This window comes from Cynocephalus volans, chromosome 8 (genome assembly GCF_027409185.1).
Source record: "Cynocephalus volans isolate mCynVol1 chromosome 8, mCynVol1.pri, whole genome shotgun sequence".
Taxonomy (NCBI): Eukaryota; Metazoa; Chordata; class Mammalia; order Dermoptera; family Cynocephalidae; genus Cynocephalus; species Cynocephalus volans.
Genome location: NC_084467.1, coordinates 107,565,049 through 107,586,905, shown reverse-complemented (window position 1 = coordinate 107,586,905; position 21,857 = coordinate 107,565,049). Strand labels below are relative to the sequence as shown.

Here is a 21,857-nt window from a genome sequence, read left to right as displayed (position 1 = left end):
AAAAGCCAAAGTGAGTAGCATGAGGTCTCTGCAGAGCAAGCCCTTATGTGTTCAACACTGGTTGTGTAGCACAAACAGCTCCTAGGAAAATGTTGCTGGGGCAACCCAAGCCATATTTTGTAGGGCTTCTTTGGTGGAATCAGTTTGCCAGCTCTTGCTTGATGTTTACTGGAAATCCCAAGTTAATTGCTATCTCTGAACACCCTTCTACACCCCATATTTTGGTCATGGCCAGTAAAGGCAATTGGAGTCTCATAGACAACTGGATAACTTATATATCTTTGTAATTAAGACTTTGGATACCAAAGTCAATTACTGGTCTTCAAAGTACAGCTCTGACAGCCATTTGAAGAATCAGCATCCATTTAGAGCTGAGAAAAGAGAAGACCTGATTGGGCCGTTGACTAACAGCCACAGAACCTGTCCTCCAGGCTGTTCTTGAGGCCTGACCACAATGTTTATTTTGGCATGTCTCTGGCCTTCTGCAGAGGGCCAGTCTCATGGACATTGTCTCTGTTTCCCAGCAGGATGAACAGTATATCAGATGGTCAGAACATGGCTGGCTGGTTGGCTCAGTTGGTTAAAGCACCGCCTTGTAGCACCAAGGTCAAGGGTTCAGATCTTCACATCAGCCAGCTGCCAAAAAAAAAAAAAAAAGTCAAAGTTCAGTGTCAAATGACTTCTGGCTCTATTTGAATTTCCTAGGCTAGACTGCTTAGGAATGGTGAGAGGTAGATTTTTGGTTTGCCTGAGACCTTATACAAAGGGTCTTTAAAAAGTTCATGGAAATAAATAAAAAATGAGATAAACAAAACAAAACCCTGAAAATTCATGGAAAGATTTGTATTATCTTCTAATTTTATTTTTCCATGAACTTTTTTTGAAGTACCCTTATACTGTGGAGTCCCCAGCAGGCAAAGTTATGAAGTATTTTAAATGTTTTCTGTGACTCTCCCACTGGAGATGTGCGAACATCCTGCAATTCTTACCTACTTAAGTGACCATACAGTGTAAACTGTGTAGGTTTGGGAAGCACACAAAGCTAGATTGAAATCTCAAGACTGCATTTATTAGCTATGTGGCCTTGAGCAAATCAGAACTTCCCTGAGGCTCAGGAAACAATTAGAGGCTAGTAGTATTGTGGTTAGGAATGAGGACAAGCCTGGCTTGGTTAGCTCAGTTGGTTAGAGGGTGGCATTATAAAAACACCAAGGTCAAGGGTTTGGATTCCTGTACTGGCCAGTTGCCAAAAAGAAAAAAATAATGAGGACAGATTTGGGTTTAAATCCAGGCTATACCACTTAAAACCTCTTTGGCCTTGGACAAATTTAACTTTTCTAAGTCTTGGCTTTCTCCTCTTTAAACCTATTAGGCTTGTGAGGACTAAATGATATAAACCAACTAAAGTGAGCATATAGTAAATGCTCAATAAATGGTTACTATTATAAAGATATTTTGTTATAAAATAATGTACCCTACCGTGTGTTGTGAGGCTCAATGAGAAGGTGTATTAAAGCACCAGGTGGTGTTTCTGTTCTGGTGATCCATCTCCCAGACCCTGAAGATATGTTTCTTCTATGTGCTGTTGTCCCCTTCAACTAAATCTTATCCTATGCTTCATCCCCTTTAAATAAGCTCTCAAGCCCTCCATGGTGATAATTAGCTGATTAACTTAAGGTTCTTTAGAAACCCAGGTGTCTTCTAGGTTCCTCTGGAGACACCAAAAGTTCTTCTAGTATCCCCAGGGAATATGTGCACTTAGGCAATGGCCTTTAAGAGACCATGTCTCTGCCTCTGTTTTCTAACCCTAAGAATTGTGGCCTGTCTGGCCTAGTAGGCAGGGACTCCATTCTGTGTCAAGCTGGTGAGTTGTGACAGGAGAGGATCTATGGTGGCCATCAGTGTATTTCATATAGGCTATAACTTGATCAACCTTTATGGAGCATATTTCTGTGGCTGGGACTGAGGCCATACTTATGTTGACAGACTTCCCTCACCTCTTTACTCCCAGCCAGCCCCCAAATGGAGGTGGATTTCTTTAAGGACTGGTTCATCTAATTCCTTATTCATATGATTAAAAGAGTACCTTTAATACTTTTCTCCACCTAGAGATGATCCCTTTCCTATCTATCCATTGCTTCAGAATGGGGCTTTCTCTTACCCCAACCTAGTCTTCAATAAGCTTGGTACCTCTTCCTTTGGAGCAGTACCGGTTGGAGAAGCAACTGTGGAGTTCCTAGTTCCTTCCTTTCTTTTCATTGTTGCTCCTTTGCTCCTTCATTTGTTCTTTCATTCATTACTCATCAGGCATTAAGCACCTATATGTGCCGGGCAATGGGAATAATATAAAACACAACTTCTATCATCAGAGAGCCCAGTCTAGTAGGGGAAACAAACATGTGAACAAATAATGGCAAATACAAAGAGGTGGTTGCTGCATAATACAGTCATGAACTGCATAGTGATGGACAGCATATACGAGGGTTATCGGACTAATAGGCTAGGTGTGTAGTAGGCTATATTATCTAGGTTTGTGTAAGTACACTATGATGTTCACATGATGACAAAATCGTCTAACGAGAACATATACCCCTTGTTAAGTGACGTGTGACTGTATATTGGTAAATGCTAGGAGTATGTCACACACAAGAGACACGCTTTGTTAGGTAGGGGTGGCAGGATTGTAAGGGAAAATTTTATAGAAAAAAAACTTTTGGCCTGGGGGCCCACCAAGTGTGAGAGGAGCATCTCAGGGACGATTAATCACCAACTGCAATGGAAATTGTAATAGAACAATTTGAGTATTAGGCTCTTTTTGTGAAAGCAATGACAGATGAGATGGGGGATGAAGGCAGGGTACTGCTCCTGAGGAGCTTTGTAAACCACATTAAGAACTTTGGTCTTTATCTTGGGCTCGCTGGCTGTAGAGAAGAGAAAGGAGAGACAGGAAGACCAGTTGGCTGTGATTGACTGTTCCAGCAAAAATTACTGAGAATCTGAACTTCAAGGGTAGTAGAAATAGTGAAGTCCGTTTTTTAGCATTGTTGTTGTTCGTTTGGTTTTTGCGGAGGAAGGATGCTTGAAATAAAAATTCTCTCCTCTTTCCCCCTCTGCCGTTTTCTAACTCAGAGTGTTAAGAAATTGAGCCTGATCCCCTTTCCCTTGGGTTTTGTTCCCCAGTTTGTGGTGGCCCATTCTTTATCCGTGCTCAGTCCTCTGCTTAGCACTACAATCTCCTCTCCTTTCCAAACTGCTCTCTTCAAATCCTCTCGTGCTTGGGGAAGCCAAACCCAGCCACAAGTAGGCAAGCTGCCACCACCACCCCGGGGCCCCACCTGAGGCGTGGAGCTGGGGTAAGCAGAACCCAGCTGCAACCAGGTAAAGAGCACACCGAAAACACTATTTTCACATGGCTTTAGCCACCTCAGTTGCCATGGCTGCTGCAAAAGCAGCTAGTCTCTATAGCAGCAGCCACAGCCACTGTGCAGATGGCATGGCAGACTCAACTGCATTGACACAAGAAGAGTCACCAGAGGAGACCAAAAAAAAAAAAAAAAAAAATGAAGAGGTCCTCTCTCTCCACAAAGCACACTCCAGAGTAATAGAAGAAGCATCTGATTTACGATAATAGGGGAGGACTTGATCACACCTGTCTCAGTATTGGACAGATCATCTAGCAACAAACCAACAGAGGAACATCTCTCCATCAGATGGAGAGAACAAATCTATGGTTACTAGAGGGGGGGGGCAGGGAAGAGGGTAGGGGTAGGGGAGGGGAGAGAATGGATAAGGGGCATAAGGAATAAGTATGATTTGTGACAATGAATATGCTAGTAAAAATTAAATTAGAAATAAAATTTTTTGGCCGGCCCATGGCTCACTTGGGAGAGCGTGGTGCTGACAACACCAGGTCAAGGGTTAAGATCCCCTTACCGGTCATCTTAAAAAAAAAAAAAAATTAATAAAATAAAATAAAATTTTGCCAACTGAATAAGCTTTAAAAAAAAAATCCTGGTTTCTTTAATTTGACTTCTCTGATTACTGGCAAAATAAAAATTAAAAATATGTTTGCCTACTAAAAAAAACCAAAACAACAAAGCAAAAATCCTCTCGTGCTTGGTTTTCTGGCCAGGGAATAGGGTGGGGGAGGGGGAGAAGCAGAGGTAACTAAGTTGGCCAAAGGTCTCTAGATGTAATAAAGCATCGTCACCAGTGGTTAAATGCTACAGTTGGTAGGACCAAACGAAGCCCACCCAGGGAAGCCGGGACCCGCCTGCCTCCGCGGCTGCTCTCGGAGGGGCGGGCTGAGGCGGGGTTTGGGGCGGAGCCGGCGCCTGGGAACTGGGGAAGGGCGGGGCTGCGGGAAGCGTGTCAGCAGGAGCCCTCGGGGTTCCGTCTCCAATTGGGCAGGTCGGAGCAGGAGGGCGAAAAAGGAAAAAAAGAAAGAGATTGTAGGGGCGAGGTCTGAGACCAAGCCCTCGTGGCAGGACAAGACTGCGGGCTTTTTGCCTCTGCAGTGGCGGGGCAGGGTCAGGGGTGGGGTTTTAAGCCCAGCCCTCGGGTTCTCGTCTCTGATTGAGCAGGACGGCCCTGGGGCGGGTTCTGGGGTGGAGCCCTTTCTGCTTTTTGACAGCTGTCTCTTGCACAACCGCCGCCGAGTCCAGTGGGTTCAGGTACCTGTGGCCCGACTGTCTGCGCGTCCCCGTCCCCCCCTGCATGGCCCTGACTCCGGCCATGAAGCGCATCTTCTCCTGCTCCAGCTCACAGGTGGCGGTAGGTGCCAAAATATGTGGGAGGATGGGAATAAGGCTGGGGTCCAAGTCCTGTGGTGACAGAAGTCCTGAGTCCCATCTCCATGCACCATCGCTTTTTCTCTTTATTGGTCTTTCCAGCTCTTCCGCTCCCGCAGCGCAGCCTGCCAGCCCTACTTTCTTCAAGAACCTGTCCCCAGCCTCTGTCCCGCCTTACTAACCTCGGCTTTCCCCAAGGTCCTTTCTCTTGGCTCCTTTCTTGTCCTCCTAGCATCTACACTCCCAACTTCTGGTATGTGTTCTGCAACCCTGTCCCCTTCCCAAGGCCCTGCCCTCTACTTCTTCTCTGTCTCCCAGTACCGAACCACCCCCGAGCATCTGTCCCAGACCCCAGCCCCTACCCAAACCCAAGCCCCCTTCTACCCCCAATTCAAGTCCTGCCCACAGCCCCATTTTCCAGCCCTGCCCTGTCCCCACAACCTTGCTGTCCCATACGACCATATCCTTGCTGTTTCCTGTCAGCCCAGCAAATATTCCCAGCCCAGTGCCTTACCATAGCCCTTCTTCACAGTCTCATCTGTCCTTGCCTCCATCCCATCCTATGCCACTTCCACTCCCATTCTCTCACCGGTTCTGCTGGCCCTCACACATTACTACAAACCTCTTTCAAATTGGTGCTCCCGCAACAGCAGCCTTATGTTCTCCCCTTCAACCTCTGTCCTGCTCTGCTTAATGGTTGCCGAATCCCATTTTTCTCCCTTTTGGCTGGATCTCCTTTTGCCTGCTCACTGTGGGTTAATTTTGCAGTCTGGCCAGCCTGATAGGCACTGCCAGAGGACTCAAATTGCCTGGCTGCTCCCCAAGGGACTCGGTGAGTTGCCTGCAGAATCCACCCGCCACTTCAGTGCAGTGTCTGATCATCAGTCTGGTTCTTGGGCCAGTCAAGGCCTTCAGCCTCCTTCTCCCCTGAAACCTCACCCAGTAGTTTAGGGCTTGAATTCTGTTTCCTTTTATTGAGTTGGGAAAAGGTGATGGTGAGAAGAGAAGAGGTTAGAGAGGACTTAATCTGAGAGTTCCCTGCAGAAGTCACTCTACTCCCCATGTTCTCCCAGAACAAAACACAAGGTAGAAGATTACAGAAGGTGGTGGCTCAGTGAGGGTATAGCTTCTTCTCTAATGATCTCTTACAGCTTCCACGTGTATTACCCCATGAAAAAAAAGAACGAAAGAAAAGAGAAAAAAGAAAAAAAAAAGATCTCTTATTCATACAGAGAGACCCTCTATCTGGGGATGGAATTTTCTACGGAAGTGAGGATTATGGTTCATTTATAAGTGAATTAGCCATATACTTGTAGTAATACTGCTTAGCTAACTTGGCTTAGTGGTGAAATTCATAAGCAAATATGAGAAATGCTCGGTTGGCTCACTCTGCATGGGCAGGCCACAAAAGCCTGGGAGCAAGCTATGAGGCAAGACTAAGAACTCTGTCGAGGCCTGTCCTTGTCCCACTTACATTTACTTCTCCTCTTAGTTTCCACACATTGGTCAACCAGTCAGAAGGCATTTACTATTATAGGTACCAGAAACTGAGGCTACCCAGACTCCATCTTAACTCATAATGATTTTCTTATTCATATGAACTCTTCCCTAGTTACTGAAAGTCCTCAATATTGCCCTTCCCTTTCAGGGTTGTGGAGTTTGCCTGCTCCTTTAAGAATGGGGAAACTATTCCATTCTTCCTGATTCTCCAATCCTTGGGCAGTGCATCCTTTCCAAGGTGCTGGAGTGAGGAATGGGCTAGATCTTGGAATTTACACATGATCTTAGCTAAAAGGCCGAGAAGCGATTGGATCTTGGAATTTAGAACCATCCCTCTGTCCTCTTTGACTCCAGCTCTGCAGAGGCTTGACCATGAAGAATATCTATCTGCCCATTCTAAATTCTTCTAAGTATAATAAGATCTTAATATAATGAGATTATAGAAATAAAGTTGGGCAGATTTAGAACTATCTAATTGGAAAGAAAACTGTTTCCAGGCCGGCCCGTGGCTCACTCGGTAGAGTGCGGTGCTGATAACACCAAGGCCGTGGGTTCGGATCCTATATAGGGATGGCCGGTTTGCTCACTGGCTGAGCGTGGTGCTGACAACACCAAGCCAAGGGTTGAGATCCCCTTACCGGTCATCTTTTTTAAAATAAAAAAAAAAAAAGAAAAAAAAAAAAAAGAAAACTGTTTCCTCAGTCAGATTGGGATAACAGAAAGCTTGAAAATAGGCCAATTTCAGTTGCAAATTATTTCCTTATGAAATTTCCCCACACTTCTCATGACAAATTTCTTCACTCTCTGGGTGGCTAACCACTCTGGACCCATTTGTCAGATAAATAGTGTGACAGCCTTCCTGGCCATTCCAAAAGCCTGACTTCCCAGTCATGCCTGAAGAGTGCCCCTTCCCATCCCCACTCATATCCCTAGGTCCAGGGCCACTCATATGCATAGGTCATGTGCCCTTAGTATGAGGGAAGGATTCAAAGATTAGCGATTATTTAAAATTAATCTGTTATCCAGTATATGGGAAGGTCAACAAACAACAAAAACCCAGCTCCCATAATCTCATTTTATTTTAGTCAAATAGAGGATATCTTTGAGGTTGTCTTACATATAAGCTTACTCTGCCTAGGTAGGAAGTAGCCCATAAAATAGCTTTAAACAATTAGCACTGGATCAGCTTAGAGGAATGCCTATTGCATCTAAGACACTGAGAGTCAGGTCCTGGTTCCTCCAGGGCAGTCTTTCCATTTCCATTCACCTGCCCTACAGCAGTAGCCACTCTTCACCTGTTGGTGCGCTTCCCTCTTGTAGGATGTTCATAGGTACATAGCCAGAGATAAGGAAAGGGTACAATTACTTCTACAAAGGCCCCCTAATCTCAGCTATTTAAATACAAAGCTTATCCTTGTTATTGAGTCTGCTGATTAATTTGGTGATTGCTCCCTAGAGGCTGTGATGGTAATCCGGTGCCTCCCTTCCAAGGTGCTGGCCTGCATCTTGGAATATGGAAGCATCCCACTGTCCTTTTTTAGTATAATGAGATTATAGAAAGTAAATTGGGTGGATTTAGAACTGTCCAGCTGGAAAGGAAAGTACCCACATTGCTATGAAGCACCTTGACCATCTAGACAGTCTGGCTGTTATTTATTGGCTGATATGAGAAAGATCCCTTCCTTCCACTCCTCCAGCTGGAGAATTCTGAGCCCAGGAACATCCAAAACATACCCAGCAAAGCCAGGAAAGATGGGGATTGAAACTAACATTTACTGTGCACCTGCTATGTGACAGACACAGAGCTAGATGCTTTATATGTTGTTATATCATTAGGAAACTGAGGTACAAAGAAGTTTTATGCCTAAATTCACAGACACAGTAGAATCAGGATTTTAAACAGAGAACTTCAAGTTGTGGTTGGCTGATGGCGGTGCCGTGTGATGGAGGCATAGTTCCAGTTCTCTCCTTTTCCTGGGAGTGACCTGGTCCTCAAGGGGCATTGGAAAACATGTTCTTGCATGTTAGTCTGTCAGTATTTGGAGGAGTCATTTGCTTATTTTGTTCTTTGAGAACTAACCTGTTTGGAAACTCTTCTGTGTGCAGGGAGTAGCATGTGAGGGTGGATGGCTTTGCCCTGGAGGCAGTCTGAAACTGTTTATCCGGAAATAAGTAAACCATTTTCCATAGCTCTGTAGTAGTGTGGCTAATTTGGTGGTGAGTACTAGAACTGGGCATCCAGGGTTCTGATTCCAATTTTGGCCTCTTTTATGTGATCCTGCACAGTTATCAAACCTCAGTGCATTTCATTTCTTCTTTTGTCAGAGATAAAATAATATCAGCCCTAACTACTTTCCAGGGATGCTGAGAGGCTAATTGAAATAGCTCTTGAAAGGGCTATGAGGAGTTACAGTGCTGTAGGGGAGTATCACCTCAGAATCCATCTACCAGATAATTTTATGATTTGGGTATTTAAAATTTTCCTGTTGTTAATTAATAATTTGCCCTGGCTATGTAAACGGTATTTGAAAATGAGTTATTGGGCTTCCACAGACCCTATTTTTCTTCATCCCCTCCTATAGCCTCTTTCTTGTTGAGATTATACTTCATAAAATGAAATATGGCACCACTAATCCCCTACTACTTCCTGTTTGTTATAAGGATGCCATACATTTGTATGGCTCTTTACAGCTTACAAAGGGATTTTATATACTTTAGCTCATTTAATACTCACAACATGATGTAGTTATTACCCACCTGTTATAGATGAGGAAACAGGTGAGAGGTGTTTAATGGCTTACTGTAGGTCACATAGCTGAGAATATAGCTGAACCAGGTCCCAAACTCAGGCCAGCTGACAAAATATTCATCTAGGGCCCTTTACAGTATACCACAGATCTTTGCATTTCCCCTCTCTGGACAAAACCAGGCCTTTCTGTGCTTTTAGCCCTGGGTGTTTGTATACAGCTCTCTCTCTTTCACGCCCTGTAATACTTCAATTATTGTAATTACCCCACCACCCCAAAACTCAAGCTGGAATGATAGAACAATGCATACCCAGGTGTGGCTGTTGTCTGGGACAGCTGCTCCCTGCCAGGGAAACTAGGAGGGAGAAGTGGGAGGAGAAGGGGAGCTGCCCCTTGCTGCCTCCTTAAGCACAGCTAGAGACCTATCTTTGCCTTCCGGTTGTTGTTGCCATGGAAGAGGAAGAGAGACTAGCTAAAGGGCATAGACATGATATGGGAAAATAGAAACTCTGTGCTTCCCTCTCAAAAAAAATTTTTTTGGCAGCTGGCCGGTATGGGGATCCAAATCCTTAACCTTCATGTCTTCCCTCTCAATTTTGTGGCACAGAGTCAATGGTAGAAATGGTATGGTTAGGTATTTGGACTCCTAGCTATGATCTGAAGCTAGATGCCTTGATTTATTTCTCAAACAATTGAGGACAAAAAGCAGAGCAGCTGGGGGGTGTGAGAAGCAATGTGAGCCCACTCAGGAGAGGTCAGGTTGGTTCAGTTCACTCCAGCAAGACCTAGAGAAGAAAAGGGAAAGGAGTTGTGGCTAGGATTGCTCTGAGGGTGGGTACCTAACAACAACAATAATCATAATGATGATATAAAAAGACATTTGAAATACTAGGTATTCTAGGCTATATGGTTAGCTCAGTTGTTTAGAGCACAGTGGTATAACACCAAAGTCAAGGGTTCAGATCCCTGTACTGGCCAGCTGTAAAAACAAACAAAAAACCCCCCAAAACTATGCATTCAGCCCTCATAAATTGTTTTTATTATTTTTCATACAGGCATACACACTGGCTCATAAATAATTTTTTTTTTTTTAATGACCGGTAAGGGGATCTTAACCCTTGACTTGGTGTTGTCAGCACCACGCTCACCCAGTTAGCTAACCGGCCATCCCTATACGGGATCTGAACCCGTGGCCTTGGTATTATCAGCACCACACTCTCCTGAGTGAGCCACGGGCCAGCCCCATAAATAATTTTTAATTCAGTGGTTCAGGCACCTTTGGCTCAGGGGTGGCAACAACCAGCAATAGTTCATGGTGGCATATGAGTTGGTTAATATTTAAGCTGGCCCACTAAGAAGGGCTAAATAATCTAAGCTGAGTGACTTGTGCAGCACTGAAAGGACCTCAGGGATTTCCCTTTTCCCTTGGTTGGCGTCTTAACCGTCTCCCTCTTTTCTTTCTCTGCACCACCTGCATCCCCTATATTCACACAATCTGTGGCTCTGGACCAGGTGGAGAGATGGAACCGTCGTGATCAGAAGCTACTCGAAGCAGTGCAGCGGGGGGATGTGGGACGCGTGGCTGCCCTGGCCTCCAGGAAGTCGGCCCGACCCACCAAGCTAGATTCCAATGGCCAGTCCCCGTAAGTAAGTCCTCCTGCCCCTGCCTCTGGTATGAGGTTCCCTTTGAAAGCCCCGAACTCCAATATGATGTAGGACTAGGAATGCCTACAACTTCAGAGCTCTTTTTGTTGTCTTAATTAACAAGCATATTAATAAACCTTTGCTACGTATCGAGCGCTGCACAAAGTGAGGGAAGAAGATATTATTCCTGAGCTCCATCACCTCACAAGCCAGATTGACAACACTGACTCAGAAGGGCCATAAAGCCTATTAAACAAACAGCAAACTAATACATATACTACATGGATTATTTCTTCATTGCACAAGTAGGAGGGCGTATATGCTTGAGAAATTAGGAATGAAGTAGTAGCCATGGGAGTCACATGGCTAGAGGGAGTAATTAGAACAAATCAGCCTTCAAATGTCCAGCCTTCTACTCTGCTCTGGGCGACTCTTTCTGAGATGCCTCCAGTTTCACTAAGGGTTCTAAGCTCAGAGAGACAGGTAATTATGTGTTCCCTGGACACCCCTGCAAAAGTCTGAGATTCCTTGAGACCTGTAGCTATTTCTATCTCTACCTCCAATTTCCTCTGACTTTATGAGATTTGCCATATAGCCTTCTCTTTCTCAGGAAGTCAGGCTGGGTGAGCTTCCCTCTCCGCTTTCGGAATAGGCTTTGGGGTAGGGAGCATAGCAAGCAGGGCTTATTAAGATTCACCCACTTCTCATCCCCTGGTCCCTTCATCCTTTTGCCTCTTGGCCTTGATTCTGGCAGGTTTCATCTGGCAGCCTCCAAAGGCTTGACTGAGTGTCTGTCTATACTACTTGCAAATGGGGCTGACATCAACAGCAGGAATGAGGATGGTGAGTTAGACTGAGCTGGGCCATGCTGCTTGCTTGTCCTTTTACAGCAGCAGTGGGGGCCAGTACTGGGCCCTGCTGGAAGTTCCAAATGTGGCCCCTTGCTTTTCTCCTCAGTAAGTCCTGGCCAGCATTCCTACAGAGGTTCCCCTCCCTGTAAGCTGGGCACACCTCACCCCCACTCCCACCTCCTACCACAGGTACCAGGCACTCGGGGAACAGGAATTTCTGGCCCCAAGTGGCTGAGAGCTTCCCTTTCTAATCTCCCTCTGATTATCTGTGCGTCTCTTGCCTTCCCTCCCTGTGAATCATCAGCATGTGTGGGGCCACTCACCCTCCTTCTCTCCCTCTTTCTCTTTCCAGGAAGCACTGCCCTGCACTTGGCCACCATCTCCTGCCAGCCACAGTGTGTTAAGGTCCTGCTTCAGGTAAGAGAAACCCCTTGATACTACTCCTGTGAAGAGAAGAAGTGAACCCAAAGTCTTCTAACTTTGTCTTGTAGTTACAAGCAATAGTTAGCCAAATGTTCCCCTCTCATCTGCAATAAGAGAGGTGATAATCATTTATTCGCAGACATTTATTTAACACCTAGTATGTGCAGGTACCATGCCTGATACTGCCCTTGAGAGCAGGTCACAAAGAGTTGTTAGGTACTGTTGAGCTCTGCCATTAGCAGAACCACTGCAGAGACTAACTGCTGTGATGATGGGCAGGTGCAAGGAGGGCAGAAGTGTTCCAATTAAACCAAAGCCCTTCCATTTGTTTTTGAGGAGTTTATAGTCTTGTAGCATAAAGAGAAATCTACATGTGAAAGTACATGTGGACAATTTATAAATGAGTCTCCAAAAGTACAAAAGGCACAGTTACTTCAACAGGCCACTGGATAAATGGCTCTTCTGCTTTTGTTCTTCCCAACCCTTTCTAGGTTTCACAATTATGATCCTAAAGTACCAGCCATGGACTCAGGTGTCATTTTCCCTAACATGTTTACCTGTCATCTGATTGTTCTTAGGCCCTAGATTTAGAAACCAGGGCTGAAATTCAAGGCCACCTATCATCTGTAAGGAATAGACTGGGCTTGCTTAGTAGTTGGCCTCCCCCAGAGCCATGGTCCTCCTGAACCTCCTCATATTACCATGGAAGTTGGTGACACAACAGGGGGTGTGGGATGAAGATATTAACACCAAGCTCCATGCTGCTTCCCTTTGTGGCTATTTGTAGCATGGTGCTAATGAAGACGCTGTGGATGCAGAAAACCGCAGTCCATTGCACTGGGCAGGTGTGTGCCAGGGAACTGGTGGGAACAGGGACACAGGGACTATAGAGTGGGAAAGGGGAGGGGAGGATAATATTTGGTGGAAGGGTAGCTAGGGCCAACAGCTGAAATGGTTGGAGGGGATGTTGAGTCACGACCTGAGTAAGTATCCTTCATGCTTCCCCTTAACCCAACCATCCCTCAACCCTCCCCAGCCTCCTCTGGCTGTGCCTCAAGTGTGCTCCTACTGTGTGACCACGAAGCCTTCCTGGACGTGTTGGATAACGTGAGTGTCAGATGGGGAGCTAGGCGGTGCCCTACACAGGGAGGCTGCTGCTCTCTGAACTTGATGGGCCAAATTATGTGACCCAGGGTTGTGCAGCACAACTCTCCTCTTCCTTCTCCTTCCACTCCTCCTTTTCCTCACAGAGAGGTTAAGCCTTATCTTTCGGAGAGTTTCTTACCCTCCAAAAGAGAATATAGAGCCCCAGAATCTGGGCTTTTTTTCTGGAGAGGTATGGGAAAGGGGAGTTGATAGGATTATGTCATTCCCCTGCCTCTCCCGCCTCCTCATGAACACCCTGCAATCTGTGCAGGATGGACGTACACCCCTGATGATTGCATCACTGGGTGGTCACGCAGCTATCTGCTCACAGCTGCTGCAGAGAGGTGCCAGAGTTAATGTCACAGACAAGGATGACAAGTGAGTCCTTCCCATCTTCTCACCCCAATTTCCAGACCCTGACCAATATAGAAAGGAGCCAATGAAGTGTGTGTGTGTGTGTGTGTGTGTGTGTGTGTGTGTGTGTGTGTGTGTGTGTGTGTGGCGCGCGCACGTGCGCGTGGGGGTGTGGGCATGTATGTACCGGGGAAGAAGGCAGGTTGGTCTCTGTGTCTTCAAGAGCCTCCTTCCCTCCCAGCGGTGGTTTGGAAGAACTCTGCCTGCTACCATCACCATCTTCCTAGCATAGAGGACCCCAGAGGTAGAAATGATATTGCTGGACCCATTGGCTTAATTTACTGGTTTTCTAACCATCTTCTAAGCAGTGGAATCCTTTTTTCCAATTAAAAATTTATGCAGAACATTGATATATAAAGCATATAAAAATAGAGCCTTCTAATTGCTCCCTGCTTTCTGTTGCTGCAGTTCCAAGGAATGACATTTGAAAGTTCTGGTCTGGTCTAATGCTTTGTCATTGGCTGGTGCTGGTCTGTTGTTCTCCTGACCCCACTGAGTGAGAGCTTACTCTGTGAGTGGTAATTCTGGAATCAGGATTCCTGGATTCCATGAGGAAAGACTATGCGCAGATTTGTCTCAACCCATAGATCGGCTCTGATCCTGGCCTGTGAGAAAGGCAGTGCCGAGGTGGCTGAACTGCTCCTGAGCCATGGAGCAGATGCGGGGGCTGTGGACGGCATGGGGCATGATGCTCTACATTACGCTCTACATACACAAGAGAAAGCACTTTGTAGGCTGCTACGGCAGGCCCTGAACCGGCGGCGGTGCGGAGGTAAGGTCCTTTTTGTAACTTCAAGATTGTTCTTGATAGCCATAGAACCAAAAAAGCTTCTTAGAATCCCATTTGTTCCCATGGAAGTAATCCATCTGACAAATAATTTTCACCTTAATTGGGAATTTATTTATTTATTGCTGCTACTATGTATGAGATGACCCCAAATTCCCAAAAACTTTGTCACAAAATTTCTTAATGCAGCCTTGTCTCTTATTGAAGGCAACTCTGGCTAGTGCTATTGCTAGCATTTATGAATTGTAGCTGCACATCTATTTATGTGATTTGCTGGTCAATCTCTCTCTCCCTTACTAGACTGCAAACCCCTCAGATGACAAGCCATTTCTGTTTTGTTTTACCCTTGAGGTTTTGGTGCCTATTAGGGTGACTGGCACAGTGACCAATATATAAATAAGTGAACAAAATGAATGAGCTGGCCCATCTCTGGGACAGGAAATCAAAGTTGCTGAATAGTTAGAAACCCATTAACAAGGGTGGCTCTTGGCACCAGAAAGATGTGTGGTGAGGGTTAGTACACTAAGGGTCCACTCCTCTCAGAGAAAGTGTGAAGATAGGGTGCAGGCCATAAGCACATAGGGCTTGTCTTCTCTCTCATTTTCCCTATGTCTTTTCTAATAGGTCAGGGCCTAGTCCAACACCCAGATCATGCATCCCAGGTAAGACCCTAAGTGCTTGCCCCTTTTGCTTCTGACCCACCCCAGGCTATCCCACTGGGACCATCTCCCAGTGGTTCTTGGGACATCAAGACATTTTACAAGAAGAAAGACCCTTCTGGAGCTAGGTTAGCTGCATGGCCTCAATTCTCTCTTCTGTTATTTATTTATTTGGTGGCTGGCTGGTACGAGGATTCACTCTTCTGTTTTTGACATAGGCCTCTCCATCTGAGCCCCAGGTGAGTTTTCCACCTAAGAGCCCACGGAAAGCAGAGCCTGAGGAGGAGCAAGAGGAAGAGGAGGATGAAGACCTATGTTCAGAGGGGTGGAGGTGGAAGTATGAAGAGGAGCAGAAGAAAGTTTCTCAGTTGGAGCAGGAGCTGGTGCAAAAGACAGAAGAGTGTAAGGCTCAAGCTGCAGCCTACCTGGGTCTGGAGAACCAGATTAAAGAACAGGTCCGGGTGCTAGGGCTCCTCCTATCCCAAGAGCCTGGAGCTCCAGGAGGGCAGGGCTCTGGTCTCCGGCCTGGAGGGGATGGCATGGAGCAAGGTTGTCCCTTGGACCTGCTGGCTGAGTGTATACAAGAGCTAATGAAGCAGCAGCAGGCAGCAGCCACAGTAAACCCAACATTAGCTCCCAAGAAGGCAGAGGATTCAGCCTCAGGAGAGATCCAGTATGAAGTCCATGGAGAGCCCCAACCAGAAGAACAGGGGCCATCCCGGAGCCCAAGGTCTGAGACCAGTGGGGAAGCCACAGGACGGCAACTGACCACCAATGGGGGACAGACCCTTGGCCCTAATCAGACTGACCAGCTCTGTGCTGGCCAGAAGGAGAGGCCCCAGGCCCCAGGGTTTGAACCATCAGGCACAGTGGCTGAACCAGTGGGTACAGCAGCCATGAACCAGCTCCTGCTACAACTAAGGGAGGAGCTGGCTGCGGTGTGGCGAGAAAAGGATGCTGCCAGGGGGGCTTTGTCAAGACCGATCTTGGAGGGAGCCCTGGGAACTTCCCGGGCTGAGGCTGCAGCTGCTGCCTGGGAGAAGATGGAGGCCCGGTTGGAGCAGGTGCTGGTGAGGCTGGATCGAGCAAAGGCAGGGCTACAGGTGAAACCCGAGGCCCCCACCCAGGAGTCCAGCGAGATAGCTCTAAAGACAGCTCCAGGGAGCATCAAAGAGGATGAAGAGAAGGAGAAAAGGGGTCCTGGGGCCCGGGGAGAGCCTTTAGGAGCTCCTGGAGGAGAGCAGACCCCAGCAGAAGGCTTGGCAAAGGGACATCTGGAGAAGGAGGTGTCAGCACTGAGACTGAGTAACAGTAATTTGCTGGAGGAGTTGGGGGAGCTGGGGCGGGAGCGACAGCGGTTGCAGAGGGAGCTGCAGTCCCTGGGCCAGCGGCTACAGCGGGAGTTTGTGCCCAAGCCAGAGGCTCAGGTCCAGCTACAGCAGTTGCGACGGAGTGTGGGGCTATTGACAGATGAACTGGCCATGGAGAAGGAGGCTACAGAGAAGTTACAGAAACGCCTGGCCTTGCAGAGCAGTGGCCTCCAAGGGCTGTGGGACTGTCTGCCCCCAGACCTACTGGGCAAGGGGAGTGCGCGGAGCACAGCGGCCGAGCCCCTGGAGGAGCTGCAGGCCTGCATCAGCACCCTGGTGAACAGGCACAGCGAGGCCCAGCTGGTGCTGGCTCGGCTGGAGGAGGAAAACCGGCAGTTGCGGGGGTCCCTGGCCCTACGTGGAGGGTCAGGTGCCGCCTCCAAGGCCCCAGCATCCCCCCAAGTGGCCGCTCTGGAGCAAGACCTGGGGAAGTTGGAGGAAGAGCTGCGGGCCGTTCAGGCCACGATGAGCGGGAAGAGCCAGGAGATCGGGAAGCTGAAGCAGCTGCTCTACCAAGCCACGGAGGAAGTGGCTGAGCTGAGGGCCCGCGAGGCGGCCAGCCTGCGGCAGCAAGAGAAAACTCGGGGTTCGCTGGTGGCTCAGGCCCAGGCTTGGGGCCAGGAGCTAAAGGTTCTGCTGGAAAAGTATAACACGGCCTGCCGGGAGATGGGCCGGCTGCGGGGGGCCGTGGCCGAGGAGCGGCGCCGGAGCGGGGACCTGGCCGCGCGGGCTGCGGAGCAGGAGCGCCAGGCCAGCGAGATGCGCGGGCGCTCCGAGCAGTTCGAGAAAACAGCGGAGCTGCTGAAAGAGAAGATGGAGCATCTCATTGGGGCTTGCCGGGACAAGGAGGCCAAGGTAAGCAGTTGAGGCTGCCTTGGGGAAAGTGTCTGACTGTTTGGGGGTTTGCTTACCTGAATCCAGAAACCTGTGGTTAGTTAGATTAAATACCTCAAACAGTGCACTATCAATTGCAAGGACCACACTAAGTTTTTTTTCCTGGGTCTGAGGGGGTTTGGGAGTAGAGATGGAGGTGAGGTAAGGTATAGAATAGAGAAGTGGGGCTGGCGGGTTAGCTCACATGGCAGAGCCAAGGTCAACAGTTCAGATCTCCAAACTGTCCAGCTGCCACAAAAAAAAAAAAAAAAAGAAAAAAAGAAAAAAAGAAAAGTAGACCCAGCCTATAGCTGCTCTTCTCTCCCACTTCAGAGTGGGTTCTACAGAAGATTTCTGTTGGCAAAGAGGGCACCAACACAAAGAAAAAAAGCTTGAAAACCACTGCTAGATGCCAGTTTCCTAATGCTTGCTCCAAAAGTGTGCGTCTACGTGTTTCTATGAGACATGTTTTATGAATTCAAAATCATTTTACAACTGAGTTTAGTAGTTCTAGAACTACCTGTGAAATGAATGAATTCAGACTTCTTATTAAAACTTGTATATATGATCAAATTAGAATGATTAAAACATATAAAAGAGTATATGTTTTACACAGTATACAGTGCATAAAAATAGAAGGAATGTTATCCAGAATAGGAATTAGTGTGGGGTGGGGTTAATTAAAGGAGAAATTTTGTGTTGTGTTGAAGGAGAATATGAAAGTAGACAGATGGGAAAAGTAAAATATAGTATAGTGGTTAAGAATGTGGTTGCTGAACTGAGATTGTCTGGATTTGAATTTCAGTTTCAAAATTACTGGTTTTCTGACTGGGCAAGTCATTTAACATTTCTAGGCCTCAGTTTTCTTATCTTTAAAATGAGGATAATAATAGGGTGGTTGTAAGGATTACATTAAATGAGATATTACATTTATTTAAAATACTCAGAACAATATTTGGTACATGGTAAGTATTCAATAAAAGATGGCTATTGTTATTTCCACCACCACTGTTCCTCTTACTGCTGGTTTCCATGACATGTATTTGTGCCTCCGCTGCACAAGCCACAAGGACTCATTTCCATTTCCCTCAGTGGTCAGCAGCTGGAAGTAGGTTAGGATACAGTACCAAGTTGAGAGCACGGACCATGGAGTCAAAGAGATCTTGGTTCAAGTCATGATTTCATCATTTATTAGCTGTATGATTTTGACAAATTACTTAACTCAGGCTCCTTATCTCCTTAATGCAGATAATATTTCCCTCAGAGAAGTACTGCATTGTTCTTCTCAGAAGAAAAGCTGTTTTGAGTATTAAATGAGGCAATGTGTGTAAAAGTTATCTGGCACATAGTAAATACCTGATAAGGGGCCAGCCATGGCTCACTTGGGAGAGTGTGGTGCTGACAACACTAAGTCAAGGGTTAAGATCCCCTTACTGGTCATCTTTTAAAATAAAATAAAAATAAATAAATACCGAATAAAAGGAAGCTAACCTTGACCCTGGGTGGCATTTGCGGGGGCGGGGGGGGATGACTTGTGACTCATTGTTTCCCTTATTTTCCTTTTGGCCTCAGATCAAGGAGTTGTTGAAGAAGCTGGAGCAGCTTTCAGAGGAGGTTCTAGCAGTTCGGGGAGAAAATGCTTGTCTTGCCCTGCAGCTACAAGTATGTTTTGGCCCTCAGGAAAATGGGTACTGCTAGCGAAGAGGTTAGACAGTGGAAGTGATGTGCATGTGGGAGACATCCTAGGAATTACAGAGGCGTGGCCAGGCAGTGGTCCAGGATGAGCCAGTGATGGTCAAGGGAGCCTACCTGGTAAAGTTAATCACTTTAGTGCTCCGCATGTTTGGGTGAGTGTGGGGAGGGTGGGCACATGACTTCCGATTGATGCTCACTCCCAGGATTCCCAGAAGAACCACGAAGAGATCATCTCCACCTACAGGAATCATCTGCTGAATGCTGCTCAGGTGAGCATGGTGGAGTTTTGGGAGAGGTGGAGACATAGAAATAGGTAGGGGGTATTGCATTTGGGATTCTTTCTCTTACATGTACATGCCATTTCTCACAGAGCTGGACCCTGTTCCAGATCTTTGGATCTCATTAGGTAGATCAAGAGAGACTGCATGAATGTGAGAGGCGAAAGGTGTTTGCTCTCCTTTTCAATTCCCTGATCCATCATAAAGCCTTTGCCTGCCTCTCAGTTTCCTCCTGAGGCAACTAAGCCCTAACCAAGGAATAAGAGGCTTGGAACATTTATTGTGTACAAGATGCTTTGCTTCATCTTCATATTTGTAACTTCACAGCAATCCTGAAAAGTAGACATTATTATCTTCCTTGTGAAGATAGGGAAACAGCTACAGAGAAGTTAAATACTATGAGGGAGGGTACATAGTAAATAGCAGTCTGCTGTACCACAGAACCTCTCCCTCACCTGTCTGTTCTCATTTTCTATTCTTTATCTCCATTTATTTTATTTTTGGTGGCTAGCCATTATGGGGATCTGAACCCATGACCTTGACGTTACTAGCACCATGCTATCCCAAGTGAGCTAATTAGCCAGCCCCATCTCCTTTCATTTCTTTCCTGCCACCTACAGGGCTACATGGAACAGGATGTGTACAATATCCTACTGCGAATCCTCAGCTTGCAAGAGGAGTGAGGCAGCCTTACTGTGTGCCCTCAGGGATACGGGATTTCTCTGTTGTGAGTTGTGGGTTGAGGGTGATGAGGGAAGGAGATTGGGATAAAGTACTTAGGAAAGGAGGCTTACAAAAGGGAACTAGGGTCTCCTTTACCACTGTGGTGGCTGACAATGGGAGTCCTGGGGGCATAGAGCATTTGAGGTGAAGTCAATTGAGAAGACACCATATGGAGAATTATTGGGTGGAGTCAGGAATCAGTGAGCAGGTGGACTAAAAGGGCTGACATATGGGATGGAGACTGAAAAGTTGGGTTGGGTGACTCTCCTGAGGTCTGGTGTAGGGAGATGCTAGTGAAAGATGACTGATGGTGGCATAGTGGTATAAAGTTGTTCCGGTGGGACTCTACAAATTCCAGAATCTCTCCTTCACTTCCATATCATTTAAAGAGCAGTCATCCCCCAATCTTCTCCCTGTCCCTATGTGGGTGGTCTCTTTTCCAATCCAGATAGATGAGGGTCCCCTTTAGCATGTTGATATGAGTGGGAGGGGACTGAGGATATGAAAGTGTGTGCATTTCATCCTTGAATTTCTTCTTTCAGGGAATAAGAGCATCCCTGGTTTACACCATCAGGCTGTGGTGGGTTGGGGGCTGGCTACTAGGGGTGGTGTCAGTAGGGCTTCACCTGACATTATGGACCCCAGACCTGAGACCTGGACTCTGGAATCAGCATGGATGAGACCAGAGGAAGTTTGGATCGAAACCAGCTCTTTGGAAAATAAAGCAGGAGGCACGATGGTGCTGGGTGTCATCGTTTTTTTGTTTTGTCTAAAGAGGAGTGGGTGAAGGAATCTTTTTCATTTCTCTTTTTTTTAATTAAAAAAAAATAGACTTTACTTTTTGGAGCATTTTTAGGGTCACAGCAAAATTGAGCAGAAGATACAGAGATTTTCCGTATAGCACTTGCTCCCACATATGCATAGCCTCCCCATTATCAACATTCCTTACTGTAGTGGTACATTTATTATAACTCATGAACCTACGTTGACACATCATTATCACCCAGAGTCCATAGTTTACATTAGATTTCACTCTTGGTATTATACATTCTATGGGTTTGGGCAAATTTATAGTGACATGTGTCCACCCTTGTTATTATCATACACAGTATTTTCACTGCCCTAAGAATCCTCTGTGCTATGCCTGTCCGTCCCTTCCTTCCCCCTAGCTCCCGGCAACCTCTGATCTTTTTACTGTCTCCACAGTTTTGCCTTTTCCAGAATATCATATAGTTGGAATCATACAGTATGTAGCCTTTTCAGATTGGCTTCTTTAATTTAGTAATATACATTTAAATTTTCTTCATGTCTTTTCATGGCTCGATAGCTTTTTTTTCCTTAGCACTGAATAATATTCCATTGTCTGGATGTAGTACAATTTATCCAAATACCTGCTGAAGAACATCTTGGTAGCTTCCAAGTTTTGGCAATTATTTCATTGCTTTTTGATTACAAATGGCCCCACAGTCATCAGCTTTCAAACTGTATGATCAATAGTAAGAAATACATTTTACATCCTATGTGTACATACCTGAAATAATACTTACCTTTACTATTTCTCTTTTATTCTCTGCTATTATGCTACACCAAAAAAATATTGGTCTCCATCCATCCACTAAGGGGTCAAGACCCACACTTTGAAAAACAGCCCTCAGTGAAAATGGGGTTTGACACCCTTCCTTTCCTCTTTCTCAATTCTGTCTCTTATCAACACAACTCTAATCTCCTTTCTCTGCCTTGGGACTCCTGAATCCATTATCTCTTTAAAAAAAATTTTTTTTTGGTGGCTGGCTAGTATGGGGATCTGAACCCTTGACCTCGGTGTTATAACACTGTGCTCTAACCAACAGAGCTAACCAGCCAGCCCCACAATTATCTTTTTTAAGGAGAAGGGGAGATTGAGAGACTTGGCTTTTCTTCAAGATGTACAATCTAAAATATTCTATCATGTATTAAA

At 46.3% G+C, this 21,857-nt stretch overlaps 1 protein-coding gene across 1 annotated transcript; it reads left to right on the top strand.

Annotated features, from left to right (window-relative positions):
• The first annotated feature begins 4,734 nt into the window (after positions 1–4,734).
• Positions 4,735–20,626, top strand: ANKRD35 (ankyrin repeat domain 35). Its single transcript, XM_063106073.1, has 14 exons — positions 4,735–4,773; positions 10,550–10,680; positions 11,436–11,524; positions 11,885–11,949; positions 12,743–12,800; positions 12,992–13,062; positions 13,373–13,479; positions 14,103–14,287; positions 14,927–14,964; positions 15,180–17,186; positions 18,777–18,866; positions 19,103–19,168; positions 19,798–19,904; positions 20,443–20,626. The coding sequence occupies exons 1-13, from the start codon at positions 4,735–4,737 to the stop codon at positions 19,858–19,860; spliced, it is 3,009 nt and encodes a 1,002-aa protein (XP_062962143.1). The 3' UTR covers positions 19,861–19,904; positions 20,443–20,626.
• The last annotated feature ends 1,231 nt before the right edge of the window (positions 20,627–21,857 follow it).

Excerpts from the sequence above, each read along its gene's own strand:
- ANKRD35 (XM_063106073.1), top strand. The coding sequence starts at position 4,735 with ATGAAGCGCATCTTCTCCTGCTCCAGCTCACAGGTGGCG. Across the intron at positions 11,950-12,742 it reads GTGTTAAGGTCCTGCTTCAG|CATGGTGCTAATGAAGACGC; the intron begins GTAAGAGAAACC and ends GGCTATTTGTAG. Across the intron at positions 18,867-19,102 it reads GTCTTGCCCTGCAGCTACAA|GATTCCCAGAAGAACCACGA; the intron begins GTATGTTTTGGC and ends GCTCACTCCCAG.